Source organism: Chionomys nivalis, chromosome 8 (assembly GCF_950005125.1).
Source record: "Chionomys nivalis chromosome 8, mChiNiv1.1, whole genome shotgun sequence".
Taxonomy (NCBI): Eukaryota; Metazoa; Chordata; class Mammalia; order Rodentia; family Cricetidae; genus Chionomys; species Chionomys nivalis.
Window position 1 is genome coordinate 19,475,305 of NC_080093.1, and position 21,500 is coordinate 19,496,804.

General features: G+C 46.5%; 1 protein-coding gene and 1 pseudogene across 1 annotated transcript in view; one reads left to right on the forward strand and one right to left on the reverse strand.

Moving 5' to 3' along the window:
* Tll2 (tolloid like 2) overlaps positions 1-21,500 on the forward strand; it is a 105,218-nt gene that overhangs the window by 44,559 nt on the left and 39,159 nt on the right. Inside the window, exons 3-5 of the mRNA XM_057778295.1 lie at positions 3,679-3,753; positions 18,005-18,160; positions 18,801-18,918. Coding sequence (XP_057634278.1) covers positions 3,679-3,753; positions 18,005-18,160; positions 18,801-18,918 — 349 coding nt within the window. The remainder of the gene's footprint in view (positions 1-3,678; positions 3,754-18,004; positions 18,161-18,800; positions 18,919-21,500) is intronic.
* Positions 5,749-6,759, reverse strand: LOC130879611 (glyceraldehyde-3-phosphate dehydrogenase-like; annotated as a pseudogene).

Consider the following 21,500-nt stretch of genomic DNA (forward strand, 5'->3'; position numbering starts at 1 on the left):
GTATGGGCTTAAAGCCCAGGAAGAGCAGGGGTGCCAGTCTGCTGTGTCCCAGAGAAAGTGGTGTCCAGTTAGAGACTTGAGGAACCAGCAAGATCTAGCCAGGCCCAAGAGGGGTTGTAGCTGAAGAAGACGCTTAGGAAGAAAGCAGTGAGGTGGTACATGTCTGTGATTCTAGCACTGCAGAAAGCAGTGAGGTGGCACATGTCTGTGATTCTAGCACTGAAGAAAGCAGTGAGGTGGCACATGTCTGTGATTCTAGCACTGCAGAAAGCAGTGAGGTGGTACATGTCTGTGATTCTAGCACTGCAGAGGCAGAGGCAGGAGGGTTTTGAATTCAAGGCTTGCCATGTTTATATAATAAGGACCTGTTTCAACAAGAATAAAGGAGGAAAATGAAGAAAGGAAACCCAGTCCCTACAGCTTAGCGTGGCTCAGCCTGTGGAAGTGGAGGCAAGGGGCGAGGCAGAGGAGCCTGAGAGGAACCTGCCACTAAAAACCTCGTCCACCACCCACAAAGTGGGAATTCACCTCAAATGCAGTAGGAGGGTTTTCATCAGTGAAGTGGCAGAGCTTGTCCACTCTCTGCTCTCTGTGGATTCCAAACAGAACCGGAAGCCTTCCCAGACAGACAGAACTGGGAGTCTGGGCCTGGTGTTCCTCTGAGGAAAAAGATACCACGTTCACCTCTAGAGGATAAGATCAGATCAGGCACTTGTGCTCTTGGTTTTTTGTTTGTTTTGGTTGTGGTGTTTTGTTTTTGTCTTTTGACAAAACAGGATCTCATGTAGCCCAGGCTGGCCTTGAATTTGCTCTATAGCTCAGATTAGCCTTGGGCTCCTGATCCTCTGACCCTACCTCCCGAGTACTAAGATGGCAGACACAGGCCTCCATTGTAGTTGGTCTTAACTAACATTGTCGCTAAAGTCAGGTGTCCTCTCACAGATGCCCAAACAAGGCTCTGAGCCCTTCGGAGTTGTCTATCTCTTGCTCTGATTGGTGGTGGGGGGGGTGTTGTCTGAGGGGGACACGTACCATCTGTGACTGACACACCTGCACACTCGGTGGTTGAGGAATCTTGCCTCTTGGCATGTGTTTTCTGATCCTTAGGTCTTTATGAGGCTGGAAGTCTTAAACCCACGAGAGGAAAGTGTTTAGCCACATTCTTAGCTTGTAGTTAACACCATGGTTAGCACTTTACTTAGCACAGATGCCTTCAGACTGCTGTGTCTCATCCAACTTCAAAGCTTTTCACCTACCCAGCCCCAGCATCGGGGAGCCAAAGGAAGCAGAGAAGCCCACTGAGTCCTCTGCCTTCTATAGAACCGAGTGCCACCCCTCCTGGCCTGGTTCCCTCCAGCACAGCCCCAGCCTTTACCACCGCCCTAATTGCCTCCATGACAGTCTCCAGCTTATCTTGAGTCAGGCATATGACCAGACACCAACTCACAGGTCTTTCTTCCTGTCCTCTTGCCCTTCATTTCTGGGAAGCCAAAGAGGATGAAACTGACGGATATCTACGCTGGGCTCCCACTGCTATACAGAAACTTATTTTAAATCTCAGCTCGCAGGCTTCCCTCTTGTTCACCGTTAAAAACTCCTGTTACACAGAAAGCAGATGTGGCTGTATGTCTTCTGAATCCTGTCTAGGACACTCGAAATAAAAGCTGAAGTCCAGATTCTGCCTGCAAGGCCCTACACTGGCTGGTCCTGCAGATGCTGATGACTGAGGCCTCACTACTACAGCTCTCTGTCCTTTTCATCTCATTCCTGGCACACCAGCTCCCTCCTGCCAAGCACATTTCCACCCAGGGCCTTTGCCCCTGCTGTCTCCTCAGTTTGGAATGCCCTTTGCCAGACATCTATAGATTTTTGTCTCTTCAGACTTCTTTTCTTTCTTACATGAAATGGCACCCTGGAACACCCCTTTTCTCTTCCTAGCACTCACCGACAGCCAACTGAAATACTTCGCTTCTGTTTGTTCCTTTCCCCCACTCCACCAGGCTATAATTTCCTGAGGTCGCCCCTGCAGCAGTAGTAACAGAATCTGGCACATAGCAGGTGTCAGATGCATATTTTCTGAATGAACACAAACCTAAACAAACCCATTACCTCATTTGGTTCCCGCAGCAGCCCATTTGACAGACCAAAGATGCTAACGCCCAGGTTCTCGGCAGCAGTTGCGCAGCCTGTGGGGTGGAGGCTGAGCTGGACCTGGAGCCTGGCGGCGGCCCGCCTCCCTCTGCAGATGGCACATTCTTGTGCTGCGGAACGACTTCATACCGTCAGGATTTCCCCTGACCTTTTAGCCTGAGAGGAAATGATATCGCAACTGGAATACCCGAGGGCCGGGAACTGGCAGCGCAGACCCCGGCAGCTGCAGGGGCTGTGTGAGCGCATTCTGAGCCGTCAGCCAGGCAGGATGCAGGGAGGCTCCTGTCCCCGCCTGGTGTTGGGGTCCTTTCTCTACAGGAGGCCAGGGCAGCTGCAGGCCCTGCCTGAGTCACAGCCATGAATGAAGCAGTCTGCCTCTCAGGAGTTGGTGCCAGGGCCACACGCTGCCTCCATTGGCGTGGACCTGGACACTGTGTACCCATTGGACAGCGTGGTGCCAAACTCTACCATGCAGTGGAGGCACAGGATAAGTCTTGGCTTTTTGCCCAGGAGACCATGTCCTGGACTCATTAACATGCACCTCAGCCTTGACTCCCTAAAAACGGGGTTATACTCCATGTATCCCAGAATGTTCTAATCCGGGCAAAGGGGCTAGGGGAAGGTTGCTTCATAAATTTCACGTTTCTCAATCAATGCAAAAAAATGCCTTCTTGTTTGCCAGTAGATTTTCCTTTGGAGGGTTTGATATGGTTTCATGGTCATTGTATCTCCTGAACACAGATCTGCTCCTTGTGCCCTACCCGGAACCCATCCATGGCCCTTCTCATTTTTCACTCCCAGAAGCCCCCAGCCCCTCCTGTCAACACATGCTGAGTTCGGTCTTCAGAACTTGCAGTTAGCGCCTCCACTGTTATATCTAGCTCGTCATCTAGAGAGTACAAGTGCTGAGACAGGAGCCCTGTCTGCCTTGTTCCTGACTGAATCTGTTTCCAGGATTGTACCCGGCACACAGAAGGATCAATTAGTACCTGGAGACTGACATCTTTCCGGGGGAGGTGGGTGACTGCTGACAGGGTGTCTACAGACAACTGCCCACAAACACTTTGATCCTTCCTGCCCTTGCTGCTCGGTGTCAACAGAGTCCAGTTTATCAAGAAAACCCAGCAGTTTTCTGAAGAAGTTTCTCCCTGTGTGTGAAGCAGACACAAAGAGGAAGCCCAGGCCAGCGGTGCCACGGTGATGAGCTCCAGCAGCTCACTGGCCACACTGTGCTCCACCTATGTGGATCTGACTCTGCGCGTCCCTGTGAATTCATTCCCTCTTCTCTAGCTGGATAACGAGCCAATCTAGACTCCTCATGGACTCTACAAATTCCACCCAGAGCGTCCTTGACCGACCAACCGAGATGGTGGTCTCACTAATTTGTGAGTGGTTGTATAAAAAAAAGGAGCATTTATTGACCCAATAAACCTCAGTTGACCAAATCCTTGCTGCTCTGATTGTCACCCAGTGACCAAGGTTGCTCCCTTGATGTGTTCTTATCTCTCCTTTCCTGTCCTCCTTCAGGTGGGCTCGAGGAACCATCTGCAAGGTGGCCAAACATTACAGCCTCCAATACCAGCGTCCAGGCGACAGGAAAGGGTAATGTATGTGAGGCCCCACCAGGCCTCTGAGAGCCCTTTATTTAATTTTTCTTTCAAATTATGGCAAATTTTGATAAATACTCTAAAGAAAACTTAAACCATTTCAAAGTACGCTGTCTAGTGGTATTAGGTGCACTGACGGTGTAGGGTGACCGTTTTCGTCTAGTTCAGGTCGTTATCATCGGTCCCAAAGAAGACCCTGTGCCCATCAGTTGGTTCCACAATGCCCCTAGATCCCAGCTTTCAGTGTCTTTTCTGAAGCTTGGACCCTCCTGTGTCAGCGGCTGGATCTGGCATGTTCTCAGTCAGCAGTGGACGCGCACGAGAAACGTTTCCTTTGGTGGTCTGTCTTGCTGTGGCTGGGGTGGGGATTGGGGTGGGTATGGAAAGCTGTCTTGCTGTGGAGGTGGGTCACGGAAAGGCAGGGTAACTCTGCCTTCTAGGTTGTAACTGGCTTATGAGTTGAAGGTCTGGGAAGGAAAATGACAAGACTGTGTGTTTCAGAGAAGCAGAGGGCCCATGAGGCAAGCAAAGACAGCAGATCTGCATTAGGGGTGGGATGCCATGCAGTCTAGAGTCTTTGGTTGCCCAGGGAGTGATAAGGTGGTTGCTGGGGCAGCCTAAGGTCTTCCCGGAAGCACTCCCAGGGCTGCCTGGTCCTTGGGCCTCTGAATCTTGGCAGCCCTAAGAGCTTCTGAAGGTGCCTGGACATATCTCAGCTTTGGAGAAGTGTTTTCTGCTCAGAGCAGGGCTGGAATCAACTGCAGTACAAAGGAATAATTTTCAAACGCTAGAATCCTATGTTTTAAAAACGCCTCTGTAGGGATGAAATAGAAATCATTATCTGTTATAGTTTATGATTTTGCCTCAATATTATTTCCTCATACATATGTAAATATTTAAAACTTCATATACATATACATTCCTACAAACTCCTACAAATGCCAGAATAGCTTGATACCATCACGTCTTGGTCTTTTGCCCTTATTTTGGCTACTTCCCCACAGTCAGCCTCTGTTCTTCCCAGATAATGATGCTGTCTTCACCTCCCTACATGTTGTCCTGAATGCACTTGGGTTTTCTTTTGGGCCACCAACTAGCTCTTAAACCAAGACACAGAGACCTAATAGTTTTGAATGCTCAGCCTTAGCTTAACTCTCTTTAATCTGTTTCTTTTTATTTATATTTTGTCTTGGGGATTTTTACCTTTCTTCCTTCCTTCCTTCCTTCCTTCCTTCCTTCCTTCCTTTCTTTCTTTCTTTCTTTCTTTCTTTCTTTCTTTCTTTCTTTCTTCCTGTCCTGCTTTCATTACTTCTCCTGTGTAGCTGGCTGACTTCTGGACCCAGGTATGTCCCTCATTCTCTCTCTTTTATTTTCTCTTCTTTGCCTAGATTTCTCTTCCTACTTATTCTGTCTGCCCACCAGTTCCTCCTGTCCCTCCTAGCCATTGGCTGTTCAGCTTTTTATTAGACCAATCAGGTGCCTTGGGTAGGCAAGGTGAAACAGCCAACACATCTTTACATTAAACAAATGCAGCATAAACAATTGTAATACATCTTTACATGGTTAACAAAGGCAGCATAAATCAATGTAACGCACCTTTACTCAGTTAAAGTAATATTCTGCAATATAAACAAATTTAACATATCATTATATAGCAAAATGTTCCACAACATATTTGTGTTGTTATGTGAACACATGTATGTACATATATGTATGCACATCAACATTTATGCATGTATAGTTTTTGGCATTATTTTTTTTAAAGAATTCTATTTTATACACATTTTTTTATGGGTACAGTCAACTTTATTGATGGTATTCAAGAAAGTATGGCTCCCTAAGCCCCCCTGTTAGACTCTGGGGGTCTGGGATAAAAACTGTGAGGGAGATGCTCAGTGTGAGAGACTGAGTTAGGGCAGGGACTGCTCAGCAGCTGAGGGCCTCTCTCTTGCTGTGTCCTTGCTGGGATGGGTGATCCAGGGTGGGCTTCTTACTCCTTGGAGGCCATGTAGGCCATGAGGTCCATCACTCTGTTGCTGTATCCTAATTCATCATCATACCAGGAAATGAGCTTTACAAAGTTGTCATTGAGAGCAACTGCGGTTCCAGCATCAAAGGTGGAAAGTGGGCATCACTGTTAAAGTCATAGGAGACAACTTGATCCTCAGTGTAGACCAGGATGCCCTTCAGTGGGCCCTCGGATGCCTGCTTCACCACCTTTTTGATGTTGCCATACTTGGCAGCTTTCTCCAGGCGTCACGTCAGATCCACAACAGACACATTGGAGGTAGGAATATGGAAGATCATGCCTGTGAACTTTCTGTTCATCTCTGGGATGACCTTGTCCACAGCCTTGGCAGCACCAGTGGATGCAGGGATGATGTTCTGGGCAGCCCCACGGCCATAACACCACAGCTTCCCAGAGGGATCATTCACAGTCTTCTGGGTGGCAGTGATGGCATGGACTGTGGTCATGAGTCCTTCCACAATGCCAAAGTTGTCATGGATGACCTTGGCCAAGGGGGCTAAGCAGTTGGTGGTGCAGGAAGTGTTGCTGACAATCTTGAGGGAATTGTCATACTTGTCATGGTTCACACCCATCACAAACATGGGGGCATCGGCAGAAGGGGCAGATATGATGAGCTTTTTGGCCCCACTCTTAAGTGGGCCCCAGCCTTCTCCATGTTGATGAGGACACCGGTCGACTCCACAACATACTTGGCACCAGCATCACCCCATTTGATGTTGGCAGGATCTCGCTCCTGGAAGACGGTGCTGGCCTTCCCGTTGATGACAAGCTTCCCATTCTCAGCCTTGACTGTGCCACTGAACTTGCCTTGGGCGGAGTCATACTGGAACATGTAGACCATGCAATTGAGGTCAATGAAGGGTCATCGATGGCAACAACGTCCACTTTGCCAGAAGTGAAGGCAGCCCTGGCAACCGGGCATCCAATAAGGCCAAATCCGTTCACTTCGACCTTCACCATCGTGTCTCTGGGACGAGGCTGGCACTACACAAAAAAATGCAGCTGTCTCTAGAACAGGGAGGAGCAGAGAGTCCATTTCATACACATTTTAATTCATGCTTTGTCATTGATATCTCATGAAAAACTCCAAAGTACTTGTGATTAGTGATTAATTTATTCCTTTGGACAGCTGCAAAATATTCCTAGTATGGATAATAGTTTACCCAATTATTCCCTTTTTGTCACCATTCACTCCGTCCAGCCCTTGCTGTAAATTATGTCTGCAACAAACACATTACTTAGCACGATTTAATTTTTTTTATTTTTAACTATGTATATTCATGTATGTCTCTGCGAGGGTATAAATCTATGGGTAGGTGCCCATGGAGACCAGAAGAGAGTGTTGGATCCTCTGGAGCTGAGAGGAAAGATGACGAGATTTGGGGAACTGTGTCTCAGAGATGGAGATGATCCATGAGGCAAGGGCGACAGCAGATCTGGGGTGGGTAGGAGGCCATGTAAACTGGAGTTGTGGGTAGTTGTGAGTAACTCACCTGCCCTGGATGCTAGGCACCAAACTTGTGTCCATTGCAAGAGCAGTATTCTTAATCACTGGACCATCTCTCCAGTCCCACTTAGCATGTTTTCTCATAGATGTTGCAATACTGAGTGTCTCCAGGAATAACAATCCATGTTTCCATAATAACTTACAAGGGTTGTTCCTTTCCCCAGAGCCTCACTAGTACCAGGCATTCTAACCCAATAAGCAATAGCTTATGATTACTTAATTTATGTTTCTCTCTGATTGCTAAAGGTTTTGAGCATTATTTCCTGTGTTTTCTAGTGATCTGGGTGTTCATATTGGTAGTTCGCTTCTTTGTATCCTTTGCTTATTTTCCTGTTGGGTTTCTGATCCCCTTCTTCAAATCCCCTTCTTTCACAGAGAAGCAGATTCTTCACTTTACCCCACCATGCTTCTTGGAGGGCCTGCATTTGTTTTCAGCTGTACAGGGACCGTAAACAGACAGAATCGTTCTTTCTTTTTTTGTTTTTTGGTCTGGGGCTATAGTTAGTTGGTGGAGTGCTTGCACAGCGTACATGAACCCCAGGTTTGGTTCCCAGCACCACATAAACTAGGTGTCTTGGTGCAGGCCCGTAATCCCAGCACCTGGGAGGTAGAGGCAGGAGGATCAGAAGTTCAAGGTCATCTTTAACTATGCAAAATCTTGTCTCAAAAGAATCAAAACAAACAAAATATGTACTTTTCTGCTTTGCTTATTTGCTATTTAAAAACAACGTCTTTATTAATTTTTGAAAACTTCATACAATGTAGTTTTTATCTTTCCCCTCTCCACTAACTCCTCCCAGATACACACCTCTCCCCACCCCACCCAACTTCACTTCATGTTCTCTCTCTCTGTGTCTCTAACCTATTGAGTTTAGTGTGTTGCCCAATTATTCTTGGGTGTGGAGCTTGCCCTGAATCGTGGTCACACCCTTAAAGAAAACTAACTCCCTCCCAACAGCTATCAAATGCCAATAGCGTCTCGGCTAGGAGTGGGACTTTGGACCCCACCCCCCACACTGGGATTTTGTCTGGCCTGAGATCATGCAGGTCTTACGCATGCTGTCACAATCACTGTGAGTTCATATAAGCCCTTGCCCTGTTGTATCCAGAAAACATGGTTTCTTTATACATCTATTTGGGTCCTTAAAATTCTTATACTTTCTCTTCCACGGCCATCCCTGAGTCTTGGGGTGTAGGCGGGGAGGAGTGTGATGTAGATGTCCATTTAGGGCTGAGCACTCAGAAGTCTTTCTTCTCTGCACATTGAGCAGCTGTGAGTCTGTAGTAGGAGCTGCGGGCCTGCTTTTTGTCCTGCCCGGCTCCCGCATGGTTAGTTTTATACCCGAAATAACAACACACGCATTGTATTCTTTTAAACACTGCTTGGCCCACTAGCTCTAACCTCTTACGGGCTAATTCTCATATTTTGCCTAACCCATTTTTAGTAATCTGGGTAGCATCAGTTCTACCAGGAAAGATTCAACATGTCTGACCTGGCAGCTTGCTTCATGGCGTCTGCCGGGGAGAGGGGAGCATGGCCTCTGCTCCAGAGAGCAGAGCTGTCGAGTCTGAGCTCACTTCCTCTTCCTCCCAGCATTCTGTTCTGTTTACTCCACCCACCTATGTTTTAACCTATGAGGGCCAAGCAGTTTCTTTATTACTTAACCAATAAAATCAACAGATTGATATATGACACTCCCACATCATGAGTCTTTGTGTTGACTACAAGAAGTAGAGCTGTACTAATCTACAGGTTACAGCAACCTGTACAGCAACAACTCATTAAAAGTTATTTTAATTCTATGGCCTTTAAGCAGAATAGCATTAGTAGATTCTTCCCTAGGAAATATTTTCTATCTAACAACAGGTACTTGTTGCCAATAGCAGTGCCAAGTATGGGTTCCAACTCATGGAGCTGGCCTTAAATCCAGCCAGAAAATGGTTGGTTACTCCTGTAATATTCATGCCACTGTTGCACCAGTGGGCATATCTTGACAGGACAATAGTTATTGTAGCTGACAAAGTTCTTACCTGGCTAAGAAAGACTGCGGCTTATTCTTCTCCCCTGGTAGCACCTTACAGTACCATGAAAGCTAGCCTCTAAGGATGAAGCTTCCAGGTCGGTACCTGCTTGGTTTATCCATATTTTGTGATGCCAGCATATGGTGTCTCCAGCTTCTCAGGTTTCAGACAAACTTAGGGACCCTTCATTTGGCCATAGACAAGCAGTGCTCATGGTGAAGATGGAGTACAGGACATGGGGAAGCAGCTGGAGGGAGTTGTCATAGCACTGAAACAGCACAGGTACCATGTTGAATTTTCTGTTTCCTATTTACGTGATTTACTGTTGCATAAAAACAGTCCTTGGCCTTGGCTTCAGACAATGACATTTCATGATTCAGTGGCAAGACTGGGCTCAATGGGGTGGTTCTTTCATACTGGGATTACTCTCTTGACTGCATTCTGGCAGCAAGGTTGGGATGGATGGTCTAGATCGCTTAGTTGCCCCTCTCCCCTTCAATGATCCGAGTCTACAGCAAGGTGGCTACTCATCAAAATGGGGAAAGCACAAGAGAAGCATCCATTTTGGGCCTGGATCAGAATCCTAATAATACTATTTCTTCACATTTAACTCAAGCCAAATGTCCAAGTTTAAAGAGAGGGGAGTGGATTCCACTGAATGTGAACATTGGTTTGAGCTCCCAAAGACCAGGCAGCCTGCTTGCTGGTCTGCATAGGACACTGTTATTACATCTCATGTTTTTATCAGTGAAAGATAGCATTAGGGTGTTTGTATTTACTAGTTTGGGGGGCATGAAAATCACCCAATCAAAAAAGCAAGGTGAGTCAGAAACACTTGGATTTGAACCCCAGCTCAGCCTTTTAGTAGCTATGACATTGGATACTTTAACTCCTCATTTGAAGCTTGGAGAGAATTAGAGATATTCATTCACATAAAGCACATAAGCAAGACTCCCAAAGGATAAGTGAAGCTCAGCTTTCCATTTTTGTTTTGTCTTGAAGATGGTCTCAATGTGTAGTCTAGATTGGCCTTGACCTTAAGATGCTCCTGCCTCGGCCTCCCCAAATGCTGGGATCACAGTATATACCGCCGCTTCAGCCTCCATCCGCTTCTTCCTTCCCACCTTCCCCTCTAGGAATGATAATACCAGCACTGAGTGCATCATCAACCCTGGACTGAGCTCCCACAGCTGTTCCACAGCTGCACAGAGCACAGGAAGGAAAAGCCTCCTGCAGCCCATTAAAATTCTGCGTCTACTTGGGCTGCATACGTGGCCAGCACTGCGGCAGATGCCGGAGGGTTTTTAGGCAGAATGAAGATAACGCTTTCTCTCCAGTACACCTCTGAAGCCTGCTAGGTCTACAGGGCTGCCCCTGGGATGGCCCCGCCTTGTCTGAAGAAGTCAGTGAATGTCAAGGCTAGGTCAGTCTTTCTGCACTATGCCACAGTCGCAGACAAGGAGGTCTTTAGTCCATGGGAGTAGTGAGACCCAGAAGTTGAAGTAAAGGGAGTTGTTTAAGCCTGTCCCTCTCTCCTTCCCATCCCATCCCTCTAGGACACCGATGGATGCCTGCCAGGGACACATCTTGTTTTTATTTGAATTGCAGATAGGAAATGCCAACTCTAGATTTCTCTTTAATTGCAGCCCACCTGTTTCCCACGAATCCAGAGGAGACTACCTGAGCAGAAAAGGGAGTTTGAGGGGGGAGTTCTGGCTTAGTTCTAGCAGAAGTTGGTTTCCTGGCACTATGTGGTTCCCTTCAGTCTTGAAGGTGGGAATTTGTGCCTGCAGCTTTGGGCTGATCTCTATCTAGGCCACTCACCCAGCATTCCCATAAAGCCTTGATCAGAGCAGCCCCTTCTCAGAAGTTGAGAGTTTAGCACATACTCGAGTCTGTGATGCTGTTAGTGAGGGCGTGTGTAACTGTTGCAAGGATGCACCTTTGGTTGGCTGAATAGAGTCTGGTATCTAGAACCTTATTCATAAGAGAACATGGTTCTTTCCCATTTGGGATCAGACTGTAATGTCTTTGTTCCAATGTGAAGAAAAATGGGAGATGTTTACATCCCAAAACAAGGATCCCACAGACATCCGCATTCCAAAATGTCGTTCCATACCCGAATCGCCGAGTGCATGTCTCGTGTGTCCAGAGATGATAACCACAGAGCTGACTAACGCCAGGCCCCCATTTGAGCTTGCGTCAGATTCAGGCAATCCCCGAAGTTCTGTACAGTTCTGCTCACCTCAGTGATTGGCAGTCTCCATCTGGTTCCATGCTTATCTCACAGCCATGCTCCAGGAAGTCGTCAGGCTCAGGGGATGTCTGTGCAGAGCCACATGGGAGGTAACCAGTGGTGTTTATCTTAAGTTCACGGCCCCTAAAACTCTTAATCTCGGCCTTTGAGCTTTATCAGTGGTTCCCAAACTCCACGGAGCTTTGTCTTCAATAGGTTTCAAAACTGCAAGTGCCAGGCCTCCAGGCCTGTTGGGCCACAGGTTCAGAGCAAGGGCAGATAACTATGTTTTTAGAAACACCTTTCTCAGTGTTTCTAAAGTGCACCCAGGTTTGAGAGCCACTGCAGCATCGGATAATTTTCATCAGGAACTGCTCCTAAGTCTTCAAATGATCAGCAAGATGGGACTCTGGCCGTTACCTGCGGGGTGAGAGTTGTGCAGATATCTGTGCATTCAGGGTGTTTGCTTCTAGTGTGTGAGTTACCCCTTGTCTAATGTAAAAACAACAGCTCTTCGCTTGAGAAGTTTGGTCAGTCGTGGCTTTGTTTATGGCATGGCTGTGCCTTCAGCTGGAAATGCAATATCGAGTAGCAATGGCCGCTTCATTCTTTCAGAGAGGACATGTCACTCCCAGAGCCAGGGAGTTAAATGGCCTGTATCCCCCCCACTCCACCCCCACTCCACCCCCCACTCCACCCCCAGTGTGTTAAATCCTTTCAGATGCCCCTGAGCTCCTCTTGAAATACCGAACTCTTGGCCATAATAAATAATTACATCCTTCTATTTGGACTCTGGTTCCAGATAGTAGTAATCCAAGAAAATCCAATAATGACAGTTGCATTAAGATCCCTCTTCCAGGCTAAGCAGAACATCTGTTTAGACATATTTTTAATCGGCAAATGCTTCCTGTGTTGAGTCCTCGGCAAATTAAATTTCTCACTGGACCGAAGGGGAAGCTGTCATTCAGTAAGCCATCTCTGGAAATTACACCCCAGTCTGTTTCCAGGTGCACTTAAGATTTTCCCATGCTGACTTGGCCACATAAAATCAGCCCTTCCAACGCTAGGTCATGTGTCCATATAGCACAGCTTGTCCAGGCACCATGGGATGTCTCAGTGTTCGTCCCTAGAATGGTGAAGTATTTCTGTCCATTCTCCAAAGGAGAATGGGCAGCAGAGGAAAATTAAGGGACTTGTTGAAAACCATGTGGGATCAGAATAACAAACTTCCACTTGCTCCATCTCTGCCTGTGATTACTTCAGACAGGATGAGTCTCAGGATGTGAACATGAAGGGCTTCGCTGTTGCCAGCCCTTTGGAGAGGCTTCCGCCACAGAGCTGTTTGGACTCTTGGGCTGTTTATTTTTAGACTAGCTTGTCTGTTTGTTAATTCATTCATGAAAAATACAAAAATAGTGAATGCTGCCACCCTCTAGGTACCATGTAGGCATCTAAAACAGAGCCACAAAAAAAAAAAAAGCCAGCCACAGTTCTTGCCCTCATGGGGCTTCCGGGCGGCTAGGCCACTTGAAATCTTGAAACAATTAATTCTAAGAATGGATAGCAAAATAGAATCTGCATAGGGGCTGTGTAAACACTGGGTGGACAGTGTGAAGTGGGAGAGGGAGAACCAGCAGCCTGACTGTGGGGTGAGGTACTCCCCGCTTCAGCAGGTTGTAGCCAGGTAGTAGATAGCCCCACTCACTGTTGCCACCTCCAGGTCTTTCCATTTTAAAACAAACAAATTAGATTCCAGGTGCAGTGACACATGCCTATAATCCCACCATTCAGGACACAGAGGCAGGAGGATTGCTGTAAGTCTAAGGCCAGCTTGGGCTACAGAGAAAGAGCCAGTCTTGTTGTCAGCATTCACGGAGGCAGAGGGAGGTGAATCTCTTAGTTCAAGGCCATCCTGGTCTACAGAGTGAGTTCTAGGACAGTCAGAGCTACATGGAAAAATCCTGTCTTGAAAAACCAAAAAATAAGTAAGTAAATAAATAGATAGATAAATAAATTTTTAAAGATTAAAAAACCCCAAAAATTGTTATGTGAAATCTTTGGAGTTTCCAAGAGTTGGCTTACAAAGTGAGATTTTTTTTTTAAACATGGTGTATGCCAAAAGTGTCCAGGCCAAACAAAACACATCTGTGGGTTGGACTGATCCCAAGATTGCAAGTGTGTGACTTCTGTTCTAGAAACTTGAGCAGTAAAACAGGTTCAGATTTAAACTGTATTCTATAGTGATTTCTAGGTGTGGGAATAGGGTCAGGGAATTTCTAGAAAGCCATGTGCAGTCTGTGAGCAGCACTCTATTCACCCCAAAGTTCAAAGGGAAGGAGGGTGGGCTGACGAGGAGATACCAGGAATGTAAATCCCCAGCAGGTCCGGATGCTGATGGGACTGTTCAGAGAAGCTGAACTAAGACAGTGCGATGCCATTCTAGGCTCAGGAGCTGTGCCCCTCGTGTTATGTGTAGCAGGTAGTGGTGAGTGCTCTCCCACAGAAAACAGAGGTCCTCAAAGGGCTCAGAGGACAGGGACGAAACCTTGCTATGTGTCCCAGGCTCGAATGGAAGTAGAAATGCCTTCTGGGAGAGTCTCAGACACAAAGTCTGGCCCTCAAGCAGGTGTCATTTTCAGTCTTCCTATGTATGAACCCCGTAATGGAGAAATTGATGCAAAAAATTCACTCGAGATCTATAGTTTCTCAAGAGTGCTGAACAAATACAAACAGTCCACAGCCAGCTTCCACAACATAAAGCACCCCTGAAAGGAGGCCCCAAACCTGTGTACTTGTGGCCAATGCTAAATGGGACTCAGTAGGGTTTTTAACGTGCATGTGTGTAAAACAATAACAATAATTCTAGGAAACGCAGTCGTGAATTTGGGAGGGGTCTGGAACACATGGGAGGAGTTGGAGGGAATGAGGGAAGAGGAGAGACCGTGTAAATATAGTACTCATGTCTTAAATTCTCAGAGATTTTTAAATTAAAAAACAACGACTAGCCTAGAAACAATCCTAAGACTTTAGAAACACAGGAAGTTAATCAAAGAAGGGTAAGTCAGAAGACAACAAATCGGGGAACTGACTCCAAGAACATGACAATCAGAAGGAATTTTAATAAGTATGACTAAAGTGTGGAAGAAACCAGAGGAAGAATTTAAAACAGAGGGTAAGAAAGGAGGTGTGTTTGAAGATGCACTGACTAGGGCTTTGTAGATGACAGCAGCGTCCATTGCAGCAGGCATAGGATGATCGGTGTGATGAGCACAGCTGAGCAAAGGGTTAGCGCAGTGGGAAATCAATCCCAGGAAACCTTGCAGCGTAAGCGCTCATAGGAAGACACAAAATGTGAAGACCACCACCACCACCAACACAACCAAAAAAGCAAAACCAACCAACAAAACCAAAAAAACACCACCAACAACCACAAAGGTGTAGAGAAATGGGGGTTTGAATGATCGGGTCTAATGGGTAACCAGTAGGATTTCTAGAAAGTCAGCGAACACCCACACTGTGAGTTAGAATGGGCAAAAAATGCTATCAACTTAGATTTCTTTTAAAAAAAAAAGAGAGGGATAAAGTATTTATAGATGAAGACTGAGAATTGTTAGTATCCTTATGAAAGAACAATTAAACTCATTAGAGAGAGTGATTCCAGGCAGGAGAAGGTGTAGGGGCCCATGAGCAGGAAATGGGTAAATTGGAAAGTGTCTGTTTCCTAAACACACAAAGCACAGCTAATAGAGACTAACTGGGAATTTTAAAGCATGGCAACAGCAGCCAGAAAACGTGGAGGCTGGAGTAGTTTTAAGAGTCTCATTTCTCAGAGGCAGGCGGATCTCTGTGAGTTCGAAGCCAGCCTGGTCTACAAGAGCTAGTTCCAGTTCCAGGTCAGGCTCCAAAGCTACAGAGAAACCCTGTCTCGAAAAAAGAAAAACAAAACAAAAACAAAGAGCCTCATTTCTCAGAATGAAACTTGGAACTCTGGATTCTTCAGACGGATCTTCTGGTCCATTCGTTTCTCATTCTTTGTTCAGTTGTGTATGGTTATTAAAACCGAAAACCAAAGTTAATGAACAGAAAAAAGAGATAAGGGAAATAAAAAAGTGTGCTTAGAGAGTTTTCTTAATCTAATTAAAAGAAAGAAGAAGTCTGAAAGACAGGGAAGAGAAAGCCAGTGAGAGGAGGGGATCAGCCTGGGTGCAGAGCTAGACGCTTGCTGTTGAGAAGACATGTACCAAATCCCGACTGAACCTATTTGCAGCGATCATCACTGAAGCAGGAATAGCTCTGGGCTGGGGAGATGTCTCGCTAGTCAACAATGCTTCCTGCTCTCCCAGGGGCCTTCTAGTTCTATCTCCAAGAGCCCATGTCAGTTGGCTCATAGTCGCTTGTAAATCCAGCTTCAGGAGAGCCAGTGGCCTCTCTGGATTCTGTTGGCACCCACATGTGCATGTGGCCTGCACGCCCAGGAACATATATACACAAATAAAAATAGACCTCAAAATAAAACCCAGTGCAGGGAGGATCTGCCAGCTGATTTGAAAATCGGAATTTCATTCCCAAGATCCATGTGGGAGGAAGAGACCTCCAGTTTGAGTAAGTTGTCCTCTGGCTTCACCCGCAGGTCATGGTATGCGTCCCTACACACCTACACACATGCACACACACAGAATAAACAAAATGTAATAGAAGAAAATTTAATGACATGGAAGATTTTTCTGTTTTAACTTGCTGATATGCTGATAGATATATATGGTCAAAGGTTAAGCATGTGGAGTTAACCTTGCAGCTCCAAACAAATCTCACCTGGTTGTGTGTACGGTTCTCTTTCTTTGCTGGTGAGGGCAGGATATGACGCAGTTGCTGTGGGACTCAGCCCAGTAGTTCCCTAAGAGGCTAAACAGTGCCTTGCGGCCTGGTATTGCACACCCAGCATGTGCTCAGCAGAGTGGAAATCTGTGCCCACCAAAGCAGATGTGCACATGAGTGTCCCTAGCCGAAAAACTCATAATAATCCAAAGTGGAGATGACTCAGATGTCTCACTACAGACCAGATAAGTGTGGTCTATCCCCGCAGTGGTGTGCGACTGAGCCACAAGATAGGATGGAGAACTGATTCATGCTGTGACTGTGAATGAACCTTGAAAACACGCCAACCTAAAGGGGCAGAGTTAGAGAGCTGCGGCTGTGACCTGATCTTGCTCGTATGGAGTGAGCAGGACAGCCACAGCCACAGAAACCAGCATATCGTGGGGTGGTGAAGTAGAGGGAGAAACCAGAAGTGACTGGTTACGGGGACAGGGTTTCCTTTTGCGTGACAACAGACCCGTGTAATTAGACAATGGTTTGGCAGCACATGTGGTAAATATGCAAACACCCAGGGAATATGCAAACACTATGGAAACGAGCGCTATGCTGAATTCCTCGTTCTTAAGGAACGAAAAGCAAGAAAAGAAACATAAGAAAATGAAAAGAGAAGTAACTTTTTTAAAAAGTGAGTTTTAATAGCTGTTCTTAGGGGGAAGTGTAAGAACTGGGGACGGTCTCTGAGTAGAGGAAGGAGGAGGTCTAAGCGAGCACACTGGATGTCACTGTGGAGGTCTAGCATGGTGTGGATTCAGTCAGGGAACCCCATTCTTCCCCAAATCCCCACTATTGTGGGGTCCCCTTTTGGACTCAGAGCCTTTTTTAAATATTACAATTAATTATGTGTGTATGTATGGGGTGCGTGGGGAGGGTGAAGTGGGGTAGGGGAGGGGGAGGGGAGGTGGGAGGGTGCGTGTGAGTGCAGTTCCCATGGAGAACAGAAGAGGATGCTGACTCCCTTGGCACCACTCGACTTGGGTCCTGGGAGAGCAGCTCACAACCTCTGAGCCACCTTGCAAAGGCCCTGGACCCAGAAACAAGCTCCCTTTGTTTCCTTCATGTTTCTCTTAAGGGCTCAGGCATCAGGAAGACTGGGGAGATTTTAGGGGGCTCTGTTTTACCAGTAATGGTTTTGCAAAGACTCTCTTCCCACCCCCTGCCACTAGAACAAACTGATTAAATTTCCCAAATTATTTCAAAGTGTGTAACAGCACTGACATTCTTAGGTCAAGACAAAGGATTGAATCTGCTTGCTACCCCTGTTATACAAAACTTTGGCCTCCCAGAGAGTTCAGAGTTATCTGGGCCCTCTTGGTTCTATGCATCCCCGGGGGTGAGGCCCTTTCAGGACCCCAAACAAATCAGGCCTTCTGTGGTCAGAAGCCCAGGGTCCTCTACACATGTTCTTCCCTGGGTCTGGAACATTACCTCCCAAGGTCCTAAACCTTTGTGGGTGAAATGTTTCCTTAGAACATGGGTTTCCCACCTCTCGTGTCAATCCACCGTCAATAAAACCTTAAGCTTAAGCATAGCTCGAAGTCTTTGTGGGCAAAGTAACTGATCTGTTGACTGTCTTGCAGATGGCAAGGATAATGCCACGTTTCTGCCTGGCCTTGGGACCTCAGACACCACAGCTAAGACCTTCTCTGCCAGGGTCCGGAGAGCCACAACCTCAAGGACAGAGCGGATATGGCCTGGAGGAGTCATTCCTTATGTTATCGGAGGGAATTTTACTGGTCAGTAGCCCTAGATGTGACCTCATTGGAGCCAGTGAGAGAATCCTCCTAGGAGCACTCAGTGGGGATGAGTGGTTGCTGGGACCACAGCAGTCCCACCAGCTAAGGTTCCTTGGTACCCGTGTAGCCTGGCCCACCAGGTCTCTGCTGGCGCTGTCTCCAGAGGTCTCCCTGTTCTGAAGGCTTGGAGGAGAGAGGGGTTTCTTAGAGCTTAGCCTTAAAGGCAGCAGGAGGACAGGCATGGAGCTGTCCATGGTGGCTCCCGGCCTCAGCTTGGATTAGCAGCATAGACCTGGTACTCCCTAGGCACAGGAACAATGCTCCCTGTGTAACCAGAGGACACATGGGTGTCATGGTCCGCACAGTAACCAGAGGACACAAAGGTACCATGTTGTCACACGGTATGGCATGACTTCCTGGTCTGTATCCTGGCTCCACCTCACAAATTGCTTAATATTTCTGTCTGCAGTTCCCTGTTCTATAAAAGTGGAAGGTGATAGAGAATTAAATGAGATAATACCAATATCAGCAAGATTTTTGAAAATGAAGAGCAAACTTTGTCTTAAGGCTGTGCCTTCCTGTGGAAAGAGGGCATGGTGTGCCCAGGAGTGACGTGACCAGCGGTGCCCTGTTGTTTCAGGCAGCCAGAGGGCCATTTTTAAACAGGCCATGAGACACTGGGAGAAGCACACTTGTGTGACCTTCGTCGAGAGGACAGACGAGGAGAGCTTCATTGTGTTCAGCTACCGGACCTGTGGGTAAGCAGAAGGACAGAGCCTCAGCAGAGTGCCCGGAGACAGACACAGGATGAGGGGCTGGAACTTCCGGTCACACACCGTGCGTTTCCTCTGAGCTGTGATTTGTGGGAGGTCAGGGTTTGCTGGAAGCGCTTTGTCCTCAGTAGAAGAGGGTGAGTTCGGGGTGTGACTCCAGGAAGACTCTGTTGATGGTCCTGTCACCAGGACAGCGTGGCTGATGGCTTACATGGAGAAAGACTGAGGTCAGTGACTCAGCTGGCATAGCTGATAAGGTGGCAAGCGCCTCCTGCTCACTATGCTCGGGTGTCTGAACGTCTGCCGTTTTAGAGAGCCTTTCCCTCTTTCATGTCCCATGTGCCCTTCCACCCCCCATCCTTTCTTATCACCGGATACCCTCTCTGTCACCATGCTAGACTTTTATAGTTTATTCATTTACCCTTGTTTACAACTCTACATTATAGACAATATAATTACAGACTAGAATCTGTCTGTGAAGGAGAACACACACGTTTTGTCTTTCTGAGTTGGGGTCGCCTGACTTAATATTATATTTTCTAGATCCATCTGTTTTCCTGATCTTAGTTTTCTTTGTAACTGAATAGCATTCCAGTGCGTGTACATACCACCTTCTCACCATCCCCTGATCTGTTGCTGGGCCCCAGGCTGGTTCTGTTTCCTTGCTGTCGTGGATACAGACAATAGCAATAAACACAGACTGCAATGCCTCTGTGGTAGGGTACAGGGCCCTTGGGCTACTTGTCCAGGAGCGGCCCAGCTGGACAGAGCAATAACTTTTAAAGAAACTGATAAACAGAGGAAGAAATGCTTGCCCTCCAAGCCCCAAACCCAGAATCTCAAGAGGAATTCTTTTAACTCTTTCTATGCCATTTTGATACTGAAACTTCCCAGTGAGAGGAAGAGCATCTTTATCCAGAGATGTGAGGTACATCTGTACCTTGTCAATTTCTTCATCTATTATGGGTGCTTTCAGGACAGCAAGCAATTCCATGATAGTTCTCTAAAAAGCTTGGAAATGTTCTTTTTCTCACATCCGTGCATATCTCAGCAGAGGCTGAGGGCATCTGGGTGACCGCCATACACTTTCCGTTTCCAAAATGTAACCAAGGCATCACAGGGGCAGCGGCCAGTTCTAAAGGTGCGTGTTTTCACGTGTGCAGACAGCTTTATATTCCTATGTGTATGTTTTATGTATGCTTAAGAACATATTGATCCTAGAAGTGTTTCTGTTAGACTCAGAGGCAATTGAAAGAGATTCCTGGGCTCCACAATTATGTAACACTGCTCTGGAAATGCAAATGTGTCTAGAGCGGAGAGTGAGATCAACACTGTGAAGATTGGCGGCAACAAAGCCAAGGTTGCGTTGTTGAGAGTTAGTGCGACCATGTGCCTGGAAAACCCACAAAGTCAACCGAGAAATTTAAAACCTAAGAGACTCAACTAAGGGGATAGGGCACAAAGTGAATGAGAAGTCAAGCATGTTCTCTGTGCCTGCTTCGTCTGATAGATTCTTATAGTGGGAAAATATAGCTTGTTGTTTTGGATAAGAATTGGGTTTAGGAGTGAGAGCAATCAGTTTTTTGCAACATGCACATATATGTTTACATATATGTTTACATAATAGATAATATATTGATGATGAGAAATTTGAATGTTTTAATTCTTTTTTTAAAAAAGATTTATCTTAGGTGTATGAATATTTTGCCTTCGTTTACAATGTGTCCCTCATGAAGGTCTGGTGCCTGCAAAGGTCAGAAGGGGGCATCAGATTCCTGGAAGCTGACCTCACAGGCAGTTGTGAGATGCCACCTGGGTGCTGGGAACTAAAGCCAGGTCCTCTGCAAGAGCAGCAAGTGCTCTTGGCCACTGAATCATCTCTCCTGACTTTGATTTATTTTTATACCTTTATTGAAGTAGCATGATAAGCTTGGTGCAGAGGCATACACCTGGAATCCCAGCACTTCAGAAGATAAGATTGAGATAGTAAGAATTTAAGGTCAGACTGGGCTACATAACAAGTTCTAGGCTACCCTAGGCTACATAGTTGAACAATAATTCTAAAGAACTGGAGAGATACCTCAGTGTGTAAGAGTTCTTGCCCTGAAAGCTTGAGAATCTGTGTTCAAATTCCCAACACTTGATTCTCTGACAAACCCATGTACATGCAAGGGTTTACATACCCTCACACTAATGTGCTATCATCACACACACACACACACACACACGTGTGCGTACACACACACACATCATCATCATCCCTCCCCACATCATTCAACAACAAAACAATAATAAAGTCTCATGAAACCATTGTTTACCAGTGTATTAGGAATAATAAATGGATATTTTTTTGAAAAAAAAAAATAACTGTGCCCAGTATAGACTTCCTCTAAAGTCACTGACAATGACACCTAGGGGCATCCTTTCCAGAACCCAGCCATCTACTTCTTGTCTCTTTTTGTCATCAAAGAAGGTCCCATGAACTCACAACCTAGAAGAGAGATGGGTGTAGGCACACGTCATTCTGGATAGGAAGGTCATTTCTTTCTTCAGGCTTTAAATGAGGT